Genomic DNA, 22,514 nt, shown 5'->3' with positions numbered 1-22,514 from the left:
GTCGTCGGGCCCCCGAAGCCATGGGGCCGAGTTTTTTTTTTTTTTTTAAGAATTATAACTATGAAAAGTGACATGAATAAGGTGCACGTGAATTAAACCATGAGCCTGACCGATGTGGCAGTCGATACCCAAGATAAACTACGTGGCCTGAATAACATGCAAGGCGAAATATCGTTAGGAACGAGACCTGACGACGTGGAAGGTGACCCCAATAGTTCAACTGCATGACCTGAAAAGACTAAGGGAAACGTGACAGAAAATGGAGATAATAACGGGCATTAACTAAAATTAATAACATAAGCTGGCAAGCAGGTAAAGATATGAGTCATTCAAAAGCATAGCTGCACAGGTGGACAGACAACCATTGGTCAGACCCCTGAAGCCATGGGGCTGAAGCAACCACCAGGGGCCCATGGGGCCGGGCAGCCGCCGGGATGCGAACCTTAGAATTAAGGACGGATGGGGAAAAGATTGGGCCTTAACCCAACGGGTTTAGTAAGCAACCGGGACTCGATAACCTAGAAAGACAAAGACATGGACTCGCATAACCTCCAACAGAAACCTGGGACACTAACCAGCCTACAACCATGTCATACCCTTAACAAACAAAACATGAAAAGCGGTCAAGGGGCCCCCGGAGCCATGAGGCCAGATCGGTCATAGGGCCCCCGAAGCCAGAGGGATGACGTTGCGGTGAAGATAAGTAATTAAAACGTAAGCGGGACCTGATGGCATATGAAGCGACTTGAATGATTGGATTGGCTAGAAGGTGGCCTAAGGAACATGACTGCCAACAGGCGTTGAAAATATAGACTATTAGTAATCCGAAGCACGTGCATACATAAAACACTAACCACCACGAACCATAAACGTAAACATGAAATGCCTGGGGCATTGCAAGTTCGCTAAGAGAAGTCTCTTATCGTGACAAACAAATGAACATCTTGTGAAAACATAGCAGGAAACTTACTCCTATCGGCCCACTGACCTCCGCTGAGGAGCTGTTTGGTGAACTGGGGCAGGAGACCAATCTGAGTGAATACGAACCAGAAGTAAAAGGAGACCAGTCTGAGTGATTACGAACCAGGATTAAACAGAAAGTAGGCCTATGGAATGTAACAGACCACCGAGGAAGGGAACGTAAGCCTGAAAAGAACGCAGTTATGTTTGTCGGGAGAGAGATACCAGAGCGGTGGGTGCAGACTGCCCCGGTGAGATTGAGCAAAACCATGACGTAGCAATAAACAGGAGAATGCAGCTTTGAGTGGGAGCAGAGTACAACACATGATGTAACAACAAATGGGTGAATGCAGCTTTGGAAGTGAGTGGTACCTAAAAACATGGTATAGGCGCAGCTCTGAGTATGGGTAGCGCATGAAAAGCATGGTATAAAGCAGACGTATAAATGCAACCTGAAAGTGAGCAGAGTATTGACGTGATGCGAAAGCAGACATGTGGACGCAGCTCTAGTAGTGAAAGGAGTATAGGACAAGATGTGAAAAGCAGACATGCGGACGCAGCTTTGGATGTGAACGGAATATTAACTTGATGTGACCACAGACATGGAAAGCGGCTTTGGTGAGTGGGGTATACAACCTGGTGTAGCAGTAGAAGTGTGAACACAACTTTGGGTATAAGCAGAGCATTAAAATTGGTATAAACGCAGCTCTGGTTGTGAATGGAGCAAGGTGGGAACACCAGTGTGGTGCGTCCAGAGCATGAAAACGGAGTAACAGTAGCAGCTATGGCTGTAAGCCGAGTATACAACATGTAATAACAGGCATGTAATATGGATCCGGCTGTTGGCTGGGGACGGAATGAGATGTAACAGCCAACAGGTGAACGCAGCTTGAATGTGAGACCAATCTGAGTGAATACGAACCAAGAGTAGAAAAGTGCAGCACAGTGAAGACGGGCGGATGCAGCATAAGACATTAAATAAAAGCCGAAAGTGTAAATGCCGCTCAGGATAACAGCAGAGCATGAAAGTGTGAGATCGTGGATAAGCTCTGCCTGTATATTTATGTTTACATTGTATTGGAGCTGTCATTTGGCATTCCGGGCACTAGAGGCCGCTGTTTTGAAGCACAGTCAGCATGCTTCTGGGTGAACCAGGACGTGTTGATCTGACATGGTGGAAGGATTGTGCTGTGAGGGGCTGAATCCGATTCCATCCTGGCTTGCGGATGTCCGTCAGTGAATGGGCACTCAAAGGAAGGAGAGTATCTGCTGTCCCCTGTCTGGATCCAGCACTTTGAAAGAGAGGTTGTCCCAGGAAGACCAGTTCCAGTGTATGGACAGAAAACCTTAGCATCAAGCAAGGCCGCACGGTTGCTGGGAGCTTGGTGGCCATCCCGGGTAAGCGGCATCCTAGGGCCCAGAACGGACACAGGTCAGTACACCTGATTACCAATTGTACTTCACTGTTTGGCGCCTAAAGTAACAGAGACTAGCCTAGGCCTTGTATAGCTAGTTAGATAGGGTTATAGCTTTGTTAGGCCTTACTGTACTGGACTGCAGCGCAGTAATTGACTTGCAGGCTCTGCTGCGTCTGCCACCGGTTAGGTGTGCCTTCTATAGCGGCACAGTACGACTTGTAGGCTCTGCTGTGTACGCCAGCAGGCTAGGCCTGTCCCTCGGACAGGGACAGTGACTGTGGGCCTGGGGTATTGCTTATACTGTTTGTACTTGTGTTAATACTGTTTCCAAAGTAAAGTTTATATTCTTGCATATAAAGCTGGTGTCAGTGTTGCTTCCAAGTCTGTGACTTTTCTGTATCCTGGGGAGCCCACCCCGGTACACGGCTTACAAAAGTGAAATACATGAAGTTTAAAGATGGTGGTAGCAGGGGGAAAAGGGGGAGGGAGACACATGGCAAGGAACAGCTACAGCAAAAGGCCTAAACAATAAACACTGCGTCCGATCTCCAAACATGACGTCACGTGCAGCCCGGGTAACTCTTACTTCAGCCGGATTGCTGTAAAGAAACTTTTCATACGAGACGAACGAAGCAAAGTGAAACTTGTAAGATTTATAGGAACCAACTCTTATTACCAACAAACAAAAATGAAAAGCAAATGGAAGTATTTAGGCCCAAACGAGCAAACCTGAGGTAGCAGATTCTGAGGCGAAGCCTCCCGTTCGCTAGCAAAGTCGGATCCGACTGGCCAGGAGAGACGGCCCCGGCCCAACCTACTTACGTAGTATGGCAGAGAGCAAAATAACAAGCTCCATGTTGCAAAGAAAGAATCCTACCACCAGAGAAGCTAGTGTGCTAATGACACCCAGCGGCAGCTGTGCACCTGAAAACACACACCTGTGAGTGAGGGTGTGGCTCGTATATGAAGAGCCTCCGCCCCTCCCACAAATGCAGGCTGACTAATCAGCCTTACCAACTAATCGCAAATATTCTAGATTTTTTTTCATCAGTACCCATGATCCCTCACTGCTTCTTGCTTGTGGGCCAATGAGAAGGCTGCAATTGGAGATGGTCTTGTTGTTCGCCAAGCGGTCGTTTCGCGGCGAACTTTGCTAGTTCGCGATTCAACGAAAATGCAAACATAAGGCGATATTCAGACGCAGCATATTTTTTTGCATAGTGCCGAACTTTGACCCATGACACATCCATCAGGTGGGACAGGACAACCAATTGAGACATTTCAGCATATGGACACACCCCAAGACTATAACAGAACCCGATCTGGCAGCCATTTTACATTATGTGTTTTGCCAGTGTAGGGAGAGGTTGCATTTTGGAGTAGGGACAGTTAGGAACACCAAACGCTAGCTAGTAGGGTCACAAAAGTCCTTTTAAGGACTGGTATAGGTGTGCTATTGATAGGTCTGATATAGAGGGGTTTGATATACTAATACATTTTCTAACATAGAAATTATATTATAGTGTGCAGCAATTGTGTGCGGTTCTGCAGCGATACCGCAGCTAGATAGAGGGACAAATGCTATTGGAGAAACTAATTGCAACGGGTGTGATATACCTGTTGCCCCACAAAAAAACTGCTTGAGAGCTGCGATATACCTTCTTCCACAAAATCCTAATTAAGAGGTGCTATATACCTGTTTCCACCAAATACTGATTGAGGGCTGCGATACACCTGCTTCCACAAAATACTGATTTATAGGTGCCATATATCTGTTTCTGCCAAATATTGATAAAGGGGTGCTATATACCTTCTTCCACAAAATCCTGATTGAGAGGTGTTATATACCTGTTTCCGCCGAATGCTGATTGAGAGGTGCTATATACCTGTTTCCGCCAACTACTGATATAGGGATCCCATATACCTTCTTCCACAAAATACTGAATAAGGGGTGCTATTGCTATATACCTTCTTCCACCAAATACTAATTGAGGGCTGCAATATATCTCGGTCCAAAAAAAATACTGATTGAGGGGTGCCATATACCTGTGTCCACCAAATACTAATTGATGGGTGCTATATACCTGTTTCCACCAAATACTGATTGAGGGCTGCGATACACCTACTTCCACAAAATACTGTTTTTGGGGTGCCATATACCTGTTTCCGTCAAATACTGATTGAGGGGTGCTATATACCTGTTTCCGCCAAATACTGAATGAGGGGTGCGATACACCTGCTTCCACAAAATACTGATTGAGGGGTGGTATTGCTATATACCTTCTTCCACCAAATACTGAATGAGGGCTGCGATACACCTGCTTCCACAAAATACTGATGTAGGGGTGCCATATACCTGTTTCCACCAAATACTGATTGAGGGGTGCTATATACCTTCTTCAAAAAATCCTGATTGAGAAGTGCCATATACCTGTGTCCACAAAATACTAATTGAGGGGTGCTATATACCTTCTTCCACCAAATACAGATTGAGGGCTGCAATACATCTCGTTCCAAAAAAAAAACTACTGATTAAGGGGTGCCATATACCTGTGTCCGCCAAATACTAATTGAGGGGTGCTATATACCTGTTTCTACCAAATAATGATTGCGGGCTGCGATGCACCTGCTTCCACAAAATACTAATTCAGGGCTATGATACACCTGCTTCCACAAAATACTGATGTAGGGGTGCCATATACCTGTTTCAGACTAAATACTGATTGAGGGGTGCTATATACCTTCTTCCACAAAATCCTGATTGATGAATACTATATACCTGTTTTTGCTAAATACTGATTGAGGGGTGCTATATACCTTTTTCTGCCAAATACTGATTGAGGGTGCCATATACCTGCTTCCACAAAATACTGATTGAGGGGTGTCATATACCTGTTTCCGCCAAATACTGATTGAGGGGTGCTATATACCTTCTTCCACAAAATACTGATTGAGGGGTGCTATTACTATATACCTTCTTTCACCAAATACTGATTATAAGGTGCGATACACCTGCTTCCACAAAATACTGATTGAGGGGTGCCATATACCTTATTCCAGAAAATCCTGATTGAGGGGCGCTATATACCTGTTTCCAAAAATGATGCTTGAGAGGTGCTATATACCAGTTTCCCCCAAATACTGAATGAGGGGTGCCATATACCTGTTTCCGCTAAATACTGATTGAGGGGTTCTATATACCAGTTTCTGCCAAATACTGATTGAGGGGTGATATATACCTGTTTCTGCCAAATACTGATTGAGGGGTGCCATATACCTTCTTCCACTAAATACTGATTGAGGGGTGCTATGGCTATATACCTTCTTTCACCAAATACTGATAGAGGGCTGCGATACACCTGCTTCACACCAAATACTGATTGAGGGGTGCTATTTACCTCTTTACACCAAATACTGATTGAGGGGTGCCATATACCTTCTTTGACAAAATACTGATTAAGGGGAGCTATTGTTATATACCTTCTTTCACCAAATACTGATTGAGGGCTACGATACACCTGCTTCCACAAAATACTGATTAAGGGGTGCCATATACCTGTTTCCGGCAAATACTGATTGAGGGGTGCTATATACCTGTTTCTGCCAAATACTGATTGAGGGGTGCCATATACCTTCTTCCACTAAATACTGATTGAGGGGTGCTATGGCTATATACCTTCTTTCACCAAATACTGATTATGGGGTGCGATACAACTGCTTCCACAAAATACTGATTGAGGGGTGCCATATACCTTCTTCCACAAAATCCGGATTGAGGGGTGCAATATACCTGTTTCCGCCAAATACTGATTGAGGGGTGCTATATACCTGTTTCCACCAAATACTGATTGAGGGCTGCGATACACTTGCTTCCACCAAATACTGATTGAGGGCTGTGATACACCTGTTTCCGCCAAATACTGATTAAGGGGTGCTATATACCTGTTTTTGCCAAATACTGATTGAGGGGTGCCATATACCTTCTTCCTCTAAAAACTGATTGAGGGGTGCTATTGCTATATACCTTCTTTCACCAAATACTGATCAATGGGTGCAATACACCTGCTTTTACAAAATACTGATTGAGGGGTGCCATATACCTGTTTCCGCCAAATACTGATTGAGGGGTGCTATATACCTTCTTCCACAAAATACTGATTGAGGGGTGCTATTGCTATATACCTTCTTTCACCAAAAACTGATTGAGGGCTGCGATACACCTGCATCCACAAAATACTGCCTGAGGGGTGCCATATACCTGTTTGCACCAAATACTGATTGAGGGGTGCTATATACCCTTTTCCACAAAATCCTGATTGAGGCATTCTATATACCTGCTTCTGCCAAATATTGATTGAGGGGTGCTATATACCTGTTTCTGCCAAATACTGATTGAGGGGTGCCATATACCTTCTTCCACAAAATACTGATTAAGGGGTGCTATGGCTATATACCTTCTTTCACCAAATACTGATTATGGGGTGCGATACAACTGCTTCCACAAAATACTGATTGAGGGGTGCCATATACCTTCTTCCACAAAATCCGGATTGAGGGGTGCTATATTCCTGTTTCCGCCAAATACTGATTGAGGGGTGCTATATACCTGTTTCCACCTAATACTGATTGAGAGCTGCGATGCACTTGCTTCCACCAAATTCTGATTGAGGGCTGTGATACACCTGTTTCCGCCAAATACTGATTAAGGGATGCTATATACCTTCTTCCTCTAAAAACTGATTGAGGGGTGCTATTGCTATATACCTTCTTTTACCAAATCCTGATTAAAGGGTGCGATACACCTGCTTTTACAAAATACTGATTGAGGGGTGCCATATACCTGGTTTCGACAAATACTGATTGAGGGGTGCTATATACCTTCTTCCACAAAATAATGCCTGAGGAGTGCCATATACCTGTTTTCGCAAATACTGATTGAGGGGTGCTATATACCCTTTTCCACAAAATCCTGATTGAGGAGTTCTATATACCTGTTTCTGCCGAATACTGATTGAGGGGTGCCATATACCTTCTTCCAAAAAATACTGATTGAGGGGTGCTATTTCTATAAACCTGCTTCCACCAAATCCTGATTAATGGCTGCGATACAACTGCTTCCACAAAAAACTGATTAAGGGGTGCCATATGCCTGTTTCCGGCAAAAACTGATTGAGGGGTGCTATATACCTGTTTCCGCCAAATACTGATTGAGGAGTGCTATATACCTGTTTCCACCAAATACTGATTGAGGGCTGCGATACACCTGCTTCCACCAAATACTGATTGATGGCTGTGATACACCTGTTTCCGTCAAATACCGATTAAGGGGTGCTATATACCTGTTTCTCCCAAATACTGATCGGGGGGTGCCATATACCTTCTTCCACTAAAAACTAAATGAGAGGTGCTATTGCTATATACCTTCTTTCACCAAATACTGATTAAAGGGTGCGATACACCTGCTTCCACAAAATACTGATTGAGGGGTGCTATTGCTATATACCTTCTTTCACAAAATACTGATTGAAGGCTGCAATACACCTGCATCAATGAAATACTGCCTGAGGGGTGCCATATACCTGTTTTCGCCAAATACTGATTGAGGGGTGCTATATTCCTGTTTCCGCCAAATACTGATTGAGGGGTGCCATATACCTTCTTCCACAAAATACTGATTGAGGGCTGCGATACACCTGCTTCCACAAAATACTGATTGAGGGGTGCCATATACCTGCTTCGGCCAAATACTGATTGAGGGGTGCTATATTCCTGTTTCCGCCAAATACTGATTGAGGGGTGCCATATACCTTCTTCCACAAAATACTGATTGAGGGGTGCTATTTCTATATACCTTCTTCCACCAAATCCTGATTGAGGGCTGCGATACACCTGCTTCCACAAAATACTGATTAAGGGGTGCCATATACCTTTTTCTGGCAAATACTTATTGAGGGGTGCTATATTCCTGTTTCCGCCAAATACTGATTGAGGGGTGCTATATTCCTGTTTCCGCCAAATACTGATTGAGGGGTGCCATATACCTTCTTCCACAAAATACTTATTGAGGGCTGCGATACACCTACTTCCACAAAATACTGATTGAGGGGTGCCATATACCTGCTTCGGCCAAATACTGATTGAGGGGTGCTATATTCCTGTTTCCGCCAAATACTGATTGAGGGGTGCCATATACCTTCTTTCACAAAATACTGATTGAGGGGTGCTATTTCTATATACCTTCTTCCACCAAATCCTGATTGAGGGCTGCGATACACCTGCTTCCACAAAATACTGATTAAGGGGTGCAATATGCCTGTTTCCGGCAAAAACTGATTGAGGGGTGCTATATACCTGTTTCCGCCAAATACTGATTGAGCAGTGCTATATACCTGTTTCAACCAAATACTGATTGAGGGCTGCGATACACCTGCTTCCACCAAATACTGATTGATGGCTGTGATACACCTGTTTCCGTCAAATACCGATTAAGGGGTGCTATATACCTGTTTCTCCCAAATACTGATCGGGGGGTGCCATATACCTTCTTCCACTAAAAACTAAATGAGAGGTGCTATTGCTATATACCTTCTTTCACTAAATACTGATTAAAGGGTGCGATACACCTGCTTCCACAAAATACTGATTGAGGGGTGCCATATACCTGTTTCCGCCAAATACTGATTGAGGGGTGCTATATACCTTCTTCCACAAAATACTGATTGAGGGGTGCTTTTGCTATATACCTTCTTTCACAAAATACTGATTGAAGGCTGCAAAACACCTGCATCAATAAAATACTGCCTGAGGGATGCCATATACCTGTTTTCGCCAAATACTGATTGAGGGGTGCTATATTCCTGTTTCCGCCAAATACTGATTGAGGGGTGCCACATACCTTCTTCCACAAAATACTGATTGAGGGGTGCTATTTCTATATACCTTCTTCCACCAAATCCTGATTGAGGGCTGCGATACACCTGCTTCCACAAAATACTGATTAAGGGGTGCCATATACCTTTTTCCGGCAAATACTGATTGAGGGGTGCTATATACCTGTTTCTGCTAAATACTGATTATGGGGTGCCATATACCTTCTTCCACAAAATACTGATTGAGGGCTGCGATACACCTGCTTCCACAAAATACCGATTAAGGGGTGCCATATACCTGTTTCTGCCAAATACTGATTGAGGGCTGCCATATACCTTCTTCCACTAAAAACTGATATATTGGTTGCTATTGCTATATACCTTCTTTCACCAAATACTGATTAAAGGGTGCGATACACCTGCTTCCACAAAATACTGATTGAGGGGTGCCATATACCTGTTTCCACCAAATACTGATTGAGGGGTGCTATATACCTTCTTTCACAAAATACTGATTGAGGGCTGCAATACACCTGCATCCACAAAATACTGCCTGAGGGGTGCCATATACCTGTTTTCGCCAAATACTGATTGAGGGGTGCTATATACCCTTTTCCAAAAAATCCTGAGTGAGGAGTGCTATATACCTGTTTCTGCCAAATACTGATTGAGGGGTGCTATATTCCTGTTTCCGCCAAATACTGATTGAGGGGTGGCATATACCTCCTTCTACAAAATACTGATTGAGGGGTGCTATTTCTATATACCTTCTTCCACCAAATCCTGACTGAGGGCTGCGATACACCTGCTTTCACAAAATACTGATTAAGGGGTGTCATATACCTTTTTCGGGCAAATGCTGATTGAGGGGTGCTATATACCTGTTTCTGCTAAATACTGATTGAGGGGTGCCATATACCTTCTTCCACTAAATACTGATTTAGGGGTGCTATTGCTATATACCTTTTTTCACCAAATACTGATTATGGGGTGCGATGCATCTGCCTCCACAAAATACTGATTGAGGGGTGCCATATAGCTTCTTTTACAAATCTGGATTGAGGGGTGCTATATACCTGTTTCTGCCAAATGCTGATTGAGAGGTGCTATATACCAGTTTCCCCCAAATACTGATTGAAGGGTGCTATATACCTGTTTCCGCCAAATACTGATTGAGGTATGCCATATATCTTATTCCATAAAATACTAATTAAGGTGTGGTATTGCTATAAACCTTCTTCCACCAAATACTGATTGAGGGCTGTGATACACCTGTTTCCACCAAATACTGATTTAGGGGTGCCATATACCTGTTTCCACCATATACTGATTGAGGGGTGCTATATACTTGTTTCTGCCAAATACTATTTGAGGAGTGCTATATACCTGTTTCCGCTAAATACTGATTGAGGGGTGACATATACCTTCTTCCGCTAAAAACTGATTGAGGGGTCTACTGCTATATACCTTGTTTCACCAAATACTGATTAAGGGGTGCGATACACCTGCTTCCACAAAATACTGATTGAGGGTGCCATATACCTGTATCTGCCAAATACTGATTGAGGGGTGCTCTATGCCTTCTTCCACAAAATACTGATTTGGGGTTGCTATTGCTATATACCTTCTTCCACCAAAAACTAATTGAGGGCTGCGATACACCTGCTTCCACAAAATATTGCCTTAGGGGTGAAATTTACCTGTTTCCGCCAAATACTGATTGAGGGGTGCTATATACCTTCTTCCTCAAAATCCTGATTGAGGAGTGCTATATACCTGTTTTTGCCAAATACTGATTGAGGGGTGCTATATGCTTGTTTCCGCCAAATACTGATTGAGGGGTGCCATATACCTTCTTCCACTAAATACTGATTGAGGGGTGCTATTGCTATATACCTTCTTCCACCATACACTGATTGAGGGCTGCGATACACCTGCTTCCACTAAATACTGATTAATGGGTGACATATACCTGTTTCCAGCAAATACTGATTGAGGGGTGCTATATACCTGTTTCTGCTAAATACTAATTGGGGCGTTCCATATAACTTCTTCCACTAAATACTGATTGAGGGGTGCTATTGTTATATACCTTCTTTCACCAAATACAGATTATTCAGTGCGATACACCTGCTGCCACAAAATACTGATTGAGGGGTGCCATATACCTTCTTCCACAAAATACTGATTGAGGGGTGCTATTTCTATATACCTTCTTCCACCAAATCCTGATTGAGGGCTACGATACACCTGCTTCCACAAAATACTGATGTAGGGGTGCCATATACCTGTTTCCACCAAATACTGATTGAGGGGTGCTATTGCTATATACCTTCTTCACAAAATCCTGATTGAGGGCTGCGATATATCTCGTTCCCAAAAAAAGTATTGATTGAGGGGTGCCATATACCTGTGTCCGCCAAATACTAATTGAGGGGTGCTATATACCTGTTTCCACAAATACAGATTGAGGGCTGCAATACATCTTGTTCCAAAAAAAAACTGCTGATTAAGGGGTCCCATATACCTGTGTCCGCCAAATACTAATTGAGGGGTGCTATATACCTGTTTCTACCAAATACTGATTGCGGGCTGCGATACACCTGCTTCCACAAAATACTAATTCAGGGCTACGATACACCTGCTTCCACAAAATACTGATGTAGGGGTGCCATATACCTGTTTCCACCAAATACTGATTGAGGGGTGCTATATACCTTCTTCCACAAAACCCTGATTGATGAATGCTATATACCTGTTTTTGCCAAAGGTGCTATATACCTTTTTCCGACAAATACTGATTGAGGGGTGCCATATACCTTCTTCCACAAAATACTGATTGTGGGGTGCTATTGCTATATACCTTCTTCCACCAAATACTGATTGAGGGCTGCGATACATCTCGTTCCAAAAAAAAGTATTGATTGAGGGGTGCCATATACCTGTGTCCGTCAAGTACTAATTGAGGGGTGCTATATAACTGTTTCCACCAAATACAGATTGAGGGCTGCAATACATCTCGCTCCAAAAAAATACTGATTAAGGGGTGCTATATACTTGTTTTTGCCAAATACTGATTGAGGGGTGCAATGTACCTTCCTCCTCTAAAAACTGATTGAGGGGTGCTATTGCTATATACCTTCTTTCACCAAATACTGATTAAAGGGTGTGATACACCTGCTGCCACAAAATACTGATTGAGTGGTGCAATATACCTTCTTCCACAAAATCTGGATTGAGCGGTGCTATATACCTGTTTCTTCCAAATGCTGATTGAGAGGTGCTTTACACTAGTTTTCCCCAAATACTGATTGAGGGGTGTCATATACCTTCTTCAACAAAATATTGATTGAGGTGTGGTATTGCTATACACCTTCTTCCACCAACTACTGATTGATGGCTGTAATACACCTGCTTCCACAAAATAGTGATTTAGGGGTGCCATATACCTGTTTCCGCCAAATACTAATTGAGTGGTGCTATTGCTATATACCTTCTTCCACCAAATACTGATTTAAGGGGGCTGTGATACACCTGCTTCCACAAAATGCTGACTGAGGAGTGCCATATGCCTGTTTCCACCAAATACTGATTGACGGGTGCTATATACCTGTTTCCACCATATACTGATTGAGGGTTGCCATATACCTTTTTACACAAAATATTGATTGAAGGGAGCTATTGCTATATACCTTTTTTCACCAAATACTGATTGAGGGATGCGATATACCTTCTTCTACAAATACTGCTCTTCTCTACGGACTTAGGCAGAGGGTTTTTTAGAAAATGACAGGCAGAGAAAGAGGCAGACCGTTCCGCAGGGATGTTTGAGGTCGGAGCACCAGGCCACAGCCTAAGGGGGAATTTGTAGAAGGCGTGTTCGATAACTTTAAAGAGCGCACCAGAGTTGGTTAAGTGGCTCTCGAAGCCTTCCGCTACTGCACCCTCTTCATCCTCTGTATCTGCACCCTCCTCACTCTCTGCTGTGTGCACCCCCAAAGACACCACCACCACCATAGCCCATCCACTTGCGTGAGAGGAATTATTTTCCCAGTCCTTACATATGTGCAGCTATTCTTGGCATCGGATGAGGAAGAGGAGGTTGCAACGGCCGCCACAAAGCAGTATGACTACAGTACCCAGATCAGCCCAAGGAGGATGGTCCCCGCTGTTGCTGCCTACTCCGAGATCTCTAATGTTAACGGTGGTGAAGGTGATGATGAAGACGTGTCGATGGACGTCTCATGGGTGCCCACAAGAGAGGAAGAGAAGGCAGGCTTCCGTGGCCCAAATGTTTGAGCGTAAAAAAATAATGACGCTGGATAATCCTCTTGCCCAATGGCTGACCGTTGGCTTGTTGGAACTACTATCCCACCAATTACTGCCATATAAATTGGTGGACTTGGAGGCCTTTAGAAAATTTGTGGCCATAGACACACCGCAATGGAAGGCCCCCAAAGGAAATAGTTCTCCCAGAAGGGCATCCCTGAACTATATGGCCACGTTCAGCGGCAAGTGAATATATCTCTGGCACACAGTGTCGGTGCCAAGATACAGTACATCCATCCATCCGTACCGTCGTGTCATTGATCAAGTCATTGAGGAGCAGGAGCCGGAAGATGGGGGCTACTCCATCTGAGACAAGTCAGCAGGAGTCTGAAGAGGATTCAGAGGAGGATGATGGCTGGTGGGAGGAGGAGGAGGGGGAGGAGTAAAAAGAGCAGACTTTAAACTTTTCGGGGAGGCCTGGTCTTGTCTGTGGCTGGGGGGAGGAGACCTAGGATGACATTATCCTGGGCGATGAGCAGGAGCCAGGCCGCTCCACCTCTTCCAATTTAGTGCAAATGTTGTTTAAAGAGGGACCCCCACATAAAAAGCATACTTGGTGGCAACGTACTTAGACCCACCGACACAAACGCAAAATGGCAGACATGTTACTAGCATCACAGTTTGCTGTCAGAATGCAGCATTTCCAGGCCTTGCTACAAGAGATGCTGCATTCTGCTGTTGCGGGTGCTGGCAGAGGAATTTCCACCCACAGGTGTGGGTAACAATCCTACTGCGCCTGCAAAAATTGGGCGGTTTGAAGATGTGTTGGTCACTTCGGATAGGAGATCATTCTTGCAGCCAACCCATCGACAGCCACCCTCTGGATCCAGCCTAAGGGAACGCCTAGACCGACAGGTGGCCGATCTGAATGCTCTGAGATGCGAGAAACACCTTGACTACTGGGTGTGCAGGCTTGACCTGTGGCCAGAGCTGGCACAATTTGCCATAGAACTGTTGGCTTGCCACTCGTCAAGTGTCTTGTCTGAAAGGACGTTCAGCGCAGCAGGGGGAATCGTGACTGATAAGCGCACTCGCTTAGCTCACGACATTGTGGACTATTTTTTTTAATGAATGAGTGAACCTGTGATGACCACGTGTAATTGAATTTCCTCATGCCAGCCCACACATATCCGCCACCATCCAGAAAAAATCATGGTCCTTTCCTTATGTAGGCCTTTTATGTCAGATGGATGCAAAATTTTTGGGTCCTGTACTGGCCGACAGTTACATATTTATCCTTTGACCGCCTAAAGTACCTCCAGCCACAGAATCCAAAATCTTTGCTGTCAGTTGATGACCTATTGCTTAATTTTTAGGCTCTTTACTGGCCGACAATTGTATTTTTATCCTGTGATCGCCTAATGTACCTCCAGCCACAGAATCCAAAGTTCTTTGCTGTCAGGTGAATGCCTATTGCCTAATTTTTGTGGCCTGTACTGACCGACAGTTATATATTTATCCTGCGATCGCCTAATGTACCTCCAGCCATAGAATCCAATGTTCTTTGTTGTCAGGTGAATGCCTATTGGCTAATTTTTGGGGCCTGTACTGGCCGACAGTTACATATTTATCCTGTGATCGTCTAATGTACCTCTAGCCACAGAATCCAAAGTTCTGTGCTGTCAGGTGAATGCCTATTGCCTAATTTTTGGGGCCTGTACTGGCCAACAGTTAAATTTTTTATCTCTAGCCACATAATCACGTCCCTGTCTCACTCCTGTGCCTCCTATTATGGTGGAGTATGAACTGCAATCACTATAAGGACCGTCTAATGTCACAGGATCATGTGACTGTGCTCCCACCCCATACTGTGCCCCTAAACCCGTACTGTGCCCCCTTATACCCTGCATTGTGCCCTCTTACCACACCCTGTGCAGTGCCCCTAGTTATACCCTGTACTGTGCCCTCTTATACCCTTTTATCCGGTCAAGGTATGGCGGTGTTATCAGGTCACTGTAAAGAGGTGTTATCCGGTCAATGTGTGGCTGTGGTATCCAATAACTGGATGGCCATAACTGTATCCCTTTCCCTGCCCACGCCATCTTTTTTTTGACCTGGTATGAGCATGAAAAATATGCAGATTGCGGTGCTGAGGATCTTTGCGCCACAATCTGTTAGAAATACGCCTAACATAGACGTATTTCTATATAATAAATGATCACCTAATTGTATTATCATTCGGGGGTAGGGCTAATATCTTTATTATATAAATTCTAGCGTATTATACTGTACCCTGTATTTCCCAGTAGAAAATGATCCTTGGGAAACAGTCTTTATACCTGACCACCAGGACCAGGTAGCTCTCTGTCAGTACATGGCAGCCTCCCCTCTCCACCACACTGCTCTGATGTGTACTGGTGCTTATTCTGACACTAGGGCTGGGTTCACATTCTATTTTTGACATCCATTTAATGCACGCCAAAAATGTATGCGTTAACAGACTAATGCCGTACAGTGGTGTCCGTTCACCATACAGTTCCATGGTAGAAAATAAATTTATGTTAACATATGCATTTTTTTAATGGACTCTGCAGGATACAAAAACGTGGAGTGCTGCACATTTGTATACATCAAACCGATAGGAAAAAAAAAATTCTAGGCTCCAGAAGGACACATTTTTTAGAGTTTCGTCCATCATTAGCTGCAATATCTTTTACTTTAGGAGTAGTGTTGATCGCAAATTTTCATATTGCTAACTTTTATAGTAAATTTTCTGATTGCCGATTTTAGCAATCAAGAAAATAATGACTGGAGATCACGAATTCTCGAATATTTGATGAATATTCACCCAAATATTTGCGAAATATCGCGAAATGTTTATAAAAAGTTGTACACACCCCAGTTATTTTACCATTTATCAAAAAGGCAAGAAAAACTATACATATAAGGTATCGCCGGATTCGCACTGACCTGTAGAATTAAATTATCTTGTCAGTTTTATCGCACATCAAATGTCATAAATAAACATTTCCAATTCCACCCCATTTTCTTCTTGTTTCCCACTACATCATATACAATATTTAAATAGTGGCATTGGAAAGTACAACTTGCCCAGCTAGAAACAAGCCTTCATACGGCTATGGGAACAGAAAAATTTCAAAGTTATGTCTTTGGGAAGGCAGGGAGCACAAAACGAAAGCGCAAAAACGAAAAGACCTCCAGGGTTAAGTTAATGAGTTAACATTGCAATATCCAACACTGCTGATATTCCATTTCATTTAGAGGGTATGTATACTCTTCTAATGTATTTTTATACAGATGCCTAAGCCTCTAAAATACGGTATATTAATAAAGAAACTTTGTAAAAATCCAGCTCCTATGCAGACCTATGTTTCTCCATGGGTATAAACTACTGCGTCACATTGTGATTCGTGTAACCAAAATCTTTCAGACTTACCTGGGAGAAATATCGCACCCTTGTTGCATGAATGCTCCCAAGGAAAACCATAGGCTATTAAATATTCCAAATTCATTTGAGTGATCTGTCGAGGGTTGGTCTCTTCCTTCCTCGAACTCTTCATTGTGCCATTCATATGGGCTAAATCGACTGACCAAAAAGAGAACCACGCTAACTCCAATGTAGGCAAAGACTATGCACATCCAAATTTCATATGCCAGGGGATCCAGGAAGGAGAAAACACCAGGTTTTGATTTTTGAGGTTTCTTGATCATAATAGAGATGCCCAAACTCATGAAGGGCTTTGAAAAGTCAATAACTTCTTCACGAACCAGGGTAATTGTCAAAGGTGCCACAGCAAGGTCAGCTCTCTGTTAAAGGAGAATGGAAATAATGAACACCCTGGAAAACATATTGGCCACTGTTCAAAATATAACACTCTAAGCCCTATTCTTATTAGCAAATGAAGGTTCTTGAGTCGACTTGTTCTGTAAAATTTTTTCCTAGTCTGGACCTGTGGTACCTCTCTTGGAGGACTTTTGACATTCACGAATCCTTCAGGCCCTCCACAAAATATTTGGAAGATATTCATAGACAGTGGTGTACAAAATAGAGACGAGCTCCTATAGAACATATCAAACTGCACCACCAATAATTATGCTGAGTTTTGCCACCCATGACAGAAGTGCCACGTTGTTTGGTTCCCTAGTAGCACCCTTTTGTTAGCAATGCAATTCAGGTGGAGAGGGGAGTATAGATTGATGCCATTTAATAGCAAAATGTATGGGAGCAACCATAACTGGGCCCTATATCTTTAGGCAGTTGGTATATAACCCTTTGTTCACAGAGCCACCATCTACATTGATCTGGGTCCAAGATGACTTCAGTACTCACTATGCTCTTGGCTCAGGTCCTACATCTGCCCTATTTTTGGAATTTTACTGTAATTTTGTAAGTTCTCCATCTTTGAGTTTTATATACATTGTTCTATGACAAGGTGATCACAGAGAACATCTGATAATCTGGCCCCTGTGAGGTCCCCTTGATACCATCTTAAATTTAACAAAGCAAGAAAAATGCCAAGTGTTTTTAGTGTGTTCTCTGTTGGTGCATTTACCAAGTCGTAAACTCACTTTAGTGGTCAATGACCACCTGCATGCAAGTGTTTCCTGCTTGCAGGTTTGCATAGAAACAAAAGAGGAGGCAACCATTATTTTGCTGTGCAGTGCCCTAGAGGAACACTGCAAAGTGTTAATTTAACCGGTAGAGGACATACGTCGTACATGTATGGCGCTGGGAGCCGTGACTTAAGGACCAACACTGTACAGGTACGGCTCTCTAATTGGGCGGGTGTAGGCGCTGCCTCCGATGGGCCCGACTATTACTGTATATGCTGTCATCAGTGCATACACCAATGGCAGTGTATTGACCTCTTGTATGCTGTGGTCAACGCGGAGTGCAGCATGCACGGGACTTGTGCAGGGTACGAGCTCCCTCCCTGTCCCCATCAGGTCACTGCGCTGCATTGACAGGGGCCCGATAGCTGTGAAGGCAGCCCGATGCCTTACACAGGCATCGGGGCTTACCTTCTATGGAAGCCTGTGAGACCCAGCCCTCTGTGATATTCACAGGTTATGGGAAGGGGCAGTCACATTGTTAAAGGTCCATTCCTGCCCATGATTTGTAACTAAAGATGCCTTACATGCCTAATGCAGCAGCTGAATACATTAATGTAACAGGATTCATATAAACAACAGATTAAAGGACATGTGCCATTCATTTTATATACTAATGTACATTTGTTAGGGGTTTATGCCTCAAACCCAAAGGGCAAGCACGCCATCCTGGAGATGTACAGGGCAAAAAGCCGAAGTACCCTTTTGGCTCACTGTCAGATGAGTGCTGAAATTCTGCACCCACTGAGACATGAGAGAATAGGAAAGGTTACCAAAATGGCTGCAGGCCGCAATGCAGGCACCATAGTCAGGTTGTCATGGTTACCAGCTTCCATTGAGGGAGGTAAAGCAACAACATGTCCATAGCCGTAGGGGGCTAGAAGAGAAAAAAATGTAGGACGGGAGGGGGGATTCACTGAGCAGACTTTGGATGGAGAGATAGAAATCAGTCAGATAGAGCTGTATAAACTCCAATTGGTTATGTAAATGTAATTAATAAATCAAGCTAGGAGTTTCCTTTTCCCCTTATGGCCTCCTATTGGGAATCCGCACACTAGAAAAAGCTGAAGGGGCTTGGAAATATTTCCTTTTATTTTAACCTGTTCCCTGCTGTAGGGAATGCCCTCACAAACTATATACAGTACATACATGCCTCAGGTATCACAACTTTTTTTTTATTCTGTAATTTCAGAAATTTGCCTACAGTGACAGCAATTACAAATCTGAATATGGCTCACTAGGATTCAATTAAATCTTGAGGAAATCAATGTACATATTGACTGGCCATGGGTGATCTGGTCATAGATTTCCAGTGGGCTAAGGCCTAGAAGGCAGCCCAGGTACATAACGATGCTTCCAACCTTAATTAACGCTGGAACGGTCAGGTACTTATGGACGTGGCTGGTAGCCATAGGTGTCCTCCTTACTTCAACTGTATCCTCGTTCTCAGGACGGCTATACAGTTGAATGCTGTGGAAAGACTGGGAACCGATTGCTTCAAGACCAATGTTCACCCTCATGGACCTCGGGCCACTAGGCCTGAAGCCTATGAGGCAGGGTACAAATGGTGTCAGGATGCAGGTGTCAAAATAACATTTTCGCCAGAAGAGGCCTGTGATCTGCACCTCAGATGGAGGCATGACCATTTAGGGAGCAAAGCATTGAGGGCATTACTGGGGTCACTATAGGAGGATATTTTCAGTACTGGGGCACTATGGTGACATTATTATTACCGTATTGGGGACATTATTTGGGCATTATTATTACAGGGGACATTATAAGGCCGATTATTACTACTGGGATCACTGTAGGGAGCTTTATTACTACTGGGTGCATTATAGGGCCTTTATGGCAACTGGGGGCACTATGGTCAGCTTTATTTTTGCTGTAGACACTCTGGGGAGCATATTTCTACTTGGGACCACTATAGGGTGGCATTTTTTTTTTTACTAATGAGGGCACTATAACGGAGAACTATAACTGTTGAGGGCGCTCTGCTGGACACAATTATTTTTGCATGGTACAGTTTTTTCTGCAGTATAGTATTTAGGGGCATTAGGAAGAGCAAAGGGGTGGACGTAAGAGGACACTTTTAGGGAACCAAGATTGGGCGTTTGTAATGAAAAGGTAGGGAGGATGATAAAAAAATAACTGAGTAAAGGATGAGGAAAGAGAATGTCTAAAGTCAGAAGTGATGTCACCGGATGTAATAGGTATGTAGTGCTGTATTCTCCTGTATGTTTTGTAGTGCTGGAAAACCAGGAAGCAAGTTGATGTAGGTCTGGATTGTTTCTGTGGTCTGCTCCTCACCACCTCAGTCTCCTTTATATCTTAATATTTAGAGACAACTGTAGGAGGAGGTGGACAGAATGTGGAGGCTCATGCTGGCCACCCCAGAGTGAGATATATACTGTGATGCTGTTTGGTGCAACTGGGGCAGTAATATGTGCTGTACTATGATATTTGTTTCTGCTGGGCAGTGTTGCCAACCATAATTTCTTTGAAATGCCACAGCAAAGCTGTTTGTAATGAGGAAGCATTTTACGCCCCATTCACACAACCATGTCTGTCTTGCTGACCCGAAGAACATGGACACCAATCGTGTGCTTCTGGGTCCAGGCGGCTGCACTGCAGAAGATATGACATGTCCTATCTTTGGCCGCGGATCCATCCATATGGGGTGCACGCGGCCAGTGTTTTATGGATCCATGGTTTGCGGTCTGCAAAATGGACCTTAAGGTAAAGGTAAACTGACAGCTTGCATGACCAGATACCTAGGTAACAGAAATGTATAATTATACTATAGACATACCCCATATACCAGCTCCCCCACCATCCCGTTCCATGCTTTCATGTCTGAATCACGTGCGCCATACTTTCCATCCCTTACGATCTCTAGTTTGTACTTGAATCCCACATGCTTGGCAACTTCTTGGGCTAGTTCCACGCAGTAACCCTCAAACTTATCATTGCCTTCGAATTCATCAGCGTTCTTTTTGTACATCACATATGGTGCTTCCTAATTACGATAAATAAAGGACAAAAGTGTTTCATTAATTACACAGATTACCACTTACAGCCGTCTATCGAAGCTCAGCTTCATTTAAGAGCAATACAATTACAGCATATCCTCTAAATGGCTTTCCAAAGTACCTATCAGGGAATGAAAATGATATGCCTCTCTCTTGGGTGAGCCCTGTTTTTTATGTGACACACTTCTATACAGGCTTGAATCCTTAGAAATAAGACCATACCTGTTTCCAGCATGGTGGAGGAGAAACCACCCACCAACAGTGCATGGGCAGAACAGGCTGATGCATGAGAGCAGTTATAGGGGGCACAGAGGCAGCAGATACACCAAGGCCCTCGTGCCTGAGGGGACCAATGTGCCATTCTGCTACACAAGAAGACATCAATGTTATAAGTGTCACATGGTAACTTTGAAGCTATGTTACTGAGTTTGTATTAGGTCACAGGACTTATGCCTTTAAAGGATAAATGAATACAGATAAACATAAGGGGATTTTCATGTATTACTAAATTATGTCCCAGGTAAATGACAGTCTAGCATTGTTCCCCTTCAGACATAAGCCCAACATAAGTATAAAAAATTGCATAATAATACTACAAACTTAGGACCTAGCTATAGAGGGTGCAGTCGCTACTGGGCCCAGGAGCCTGAGGGGGCCCAAAAACCCTTGTATTATAGAAAGTGCATGCTGGTCAATTTACACCTCTGGCTGGAGGGAAGGGGTTAGGTCAAGAATTTAGATTGAGGTTGTGCCCTTTCAATGTTTGCCTCTGGCAGCAGGAAGGCTACGTGCTCCCCTGCCCCTTACCAATAAGCACTAATGGAAGGGGGGCCCAAGCTGAACTCTTGCACCAGGGCCCATGAGCCTTTAGCTACCCCCCTGGGGCCTGAACATAATGATCGGAAAAAGTCAGGGGTACAATGTTCAATATCATGGTTGTTTCGCACATTGGGGAAGATTTACTAAACCTATAGGATTTTTTAAAAGGCTGCCTAGACATGCTCCAGATTTATCACAGTGGCTCAGGATGGATGATGAATCCAATGCAGGGATAGACACTTTTGTCTATCTGCATAAACTTTTGGTTGGCTTACTTTGAGGCATAATTTTATGCCAGAATTCTAGTACAATTATGGGAGAAAATTTAAATTTACACCACTTTTTTAGACAAATTCTAGGTGCAGACACAATTTTTAATCTGGGTCATTGTGTGCCCTGGCTTAGATGTGATTGTATGACCATTAATTCACACAACTGAGCATTTCATCATAGCCCAGCATCATTTTAAACTGTGGCAAGCTAGCACATATTTTTACTTTCTTCCTGAAAGTTTT

At 43.7% G+C, this 22,514-nt stretch overlaps 1 protein-coding gene across 4 annotated transcripts in view; it reads right to left on the bottom strand.

Moving 5' to 3' along the window:
- Positions 1-22,514, bottom strand: part of GRIA1 (glutamate ionotropic receptor AMPA type subunit 1) — a 294,490-nt gene that overhangs the window by 51,085 nt on the left and 220,891 nt on the right. For all 4 annotated transcript variants that reach the window (XM_044277881.1, XM_044277880.1, XM_044277882.1 and 1 more), the window contains 2 exons: positions 20,961-21,167; positions 16,974-17,344 (listed from right to left, as the gene is read on the bottom strand). In XM_044277881.1, the coding sequence (XP_044133816.1) occupies positions 16,974-17,344; positions 20,961-21,167 (578 nt within the window). The remainder of the gene's footprint in view (positions 1-16,973; positions 17,345-20,960; positions 21,168-22,514) is intronic.

This window comes from Bufo gargarizans, chromosome 2, assembly GCF_014858855.1.
Source record: "Bufo gargarizans isolate SCDJY-AF-19 chromosome 2, ASM1485885v1, whole genome shotgun sequence".
Taxonomy (NCBI): Eukaryota; Metazoa; Chordata; class Amphibia; order Anura; family Bufonidae; genus Bufo; species Bufo gargarizans.
Note: the sequence above shows the minus strand (reverse complement) of the source record. Positions and strands in the feature narration are given on the sequence as shown.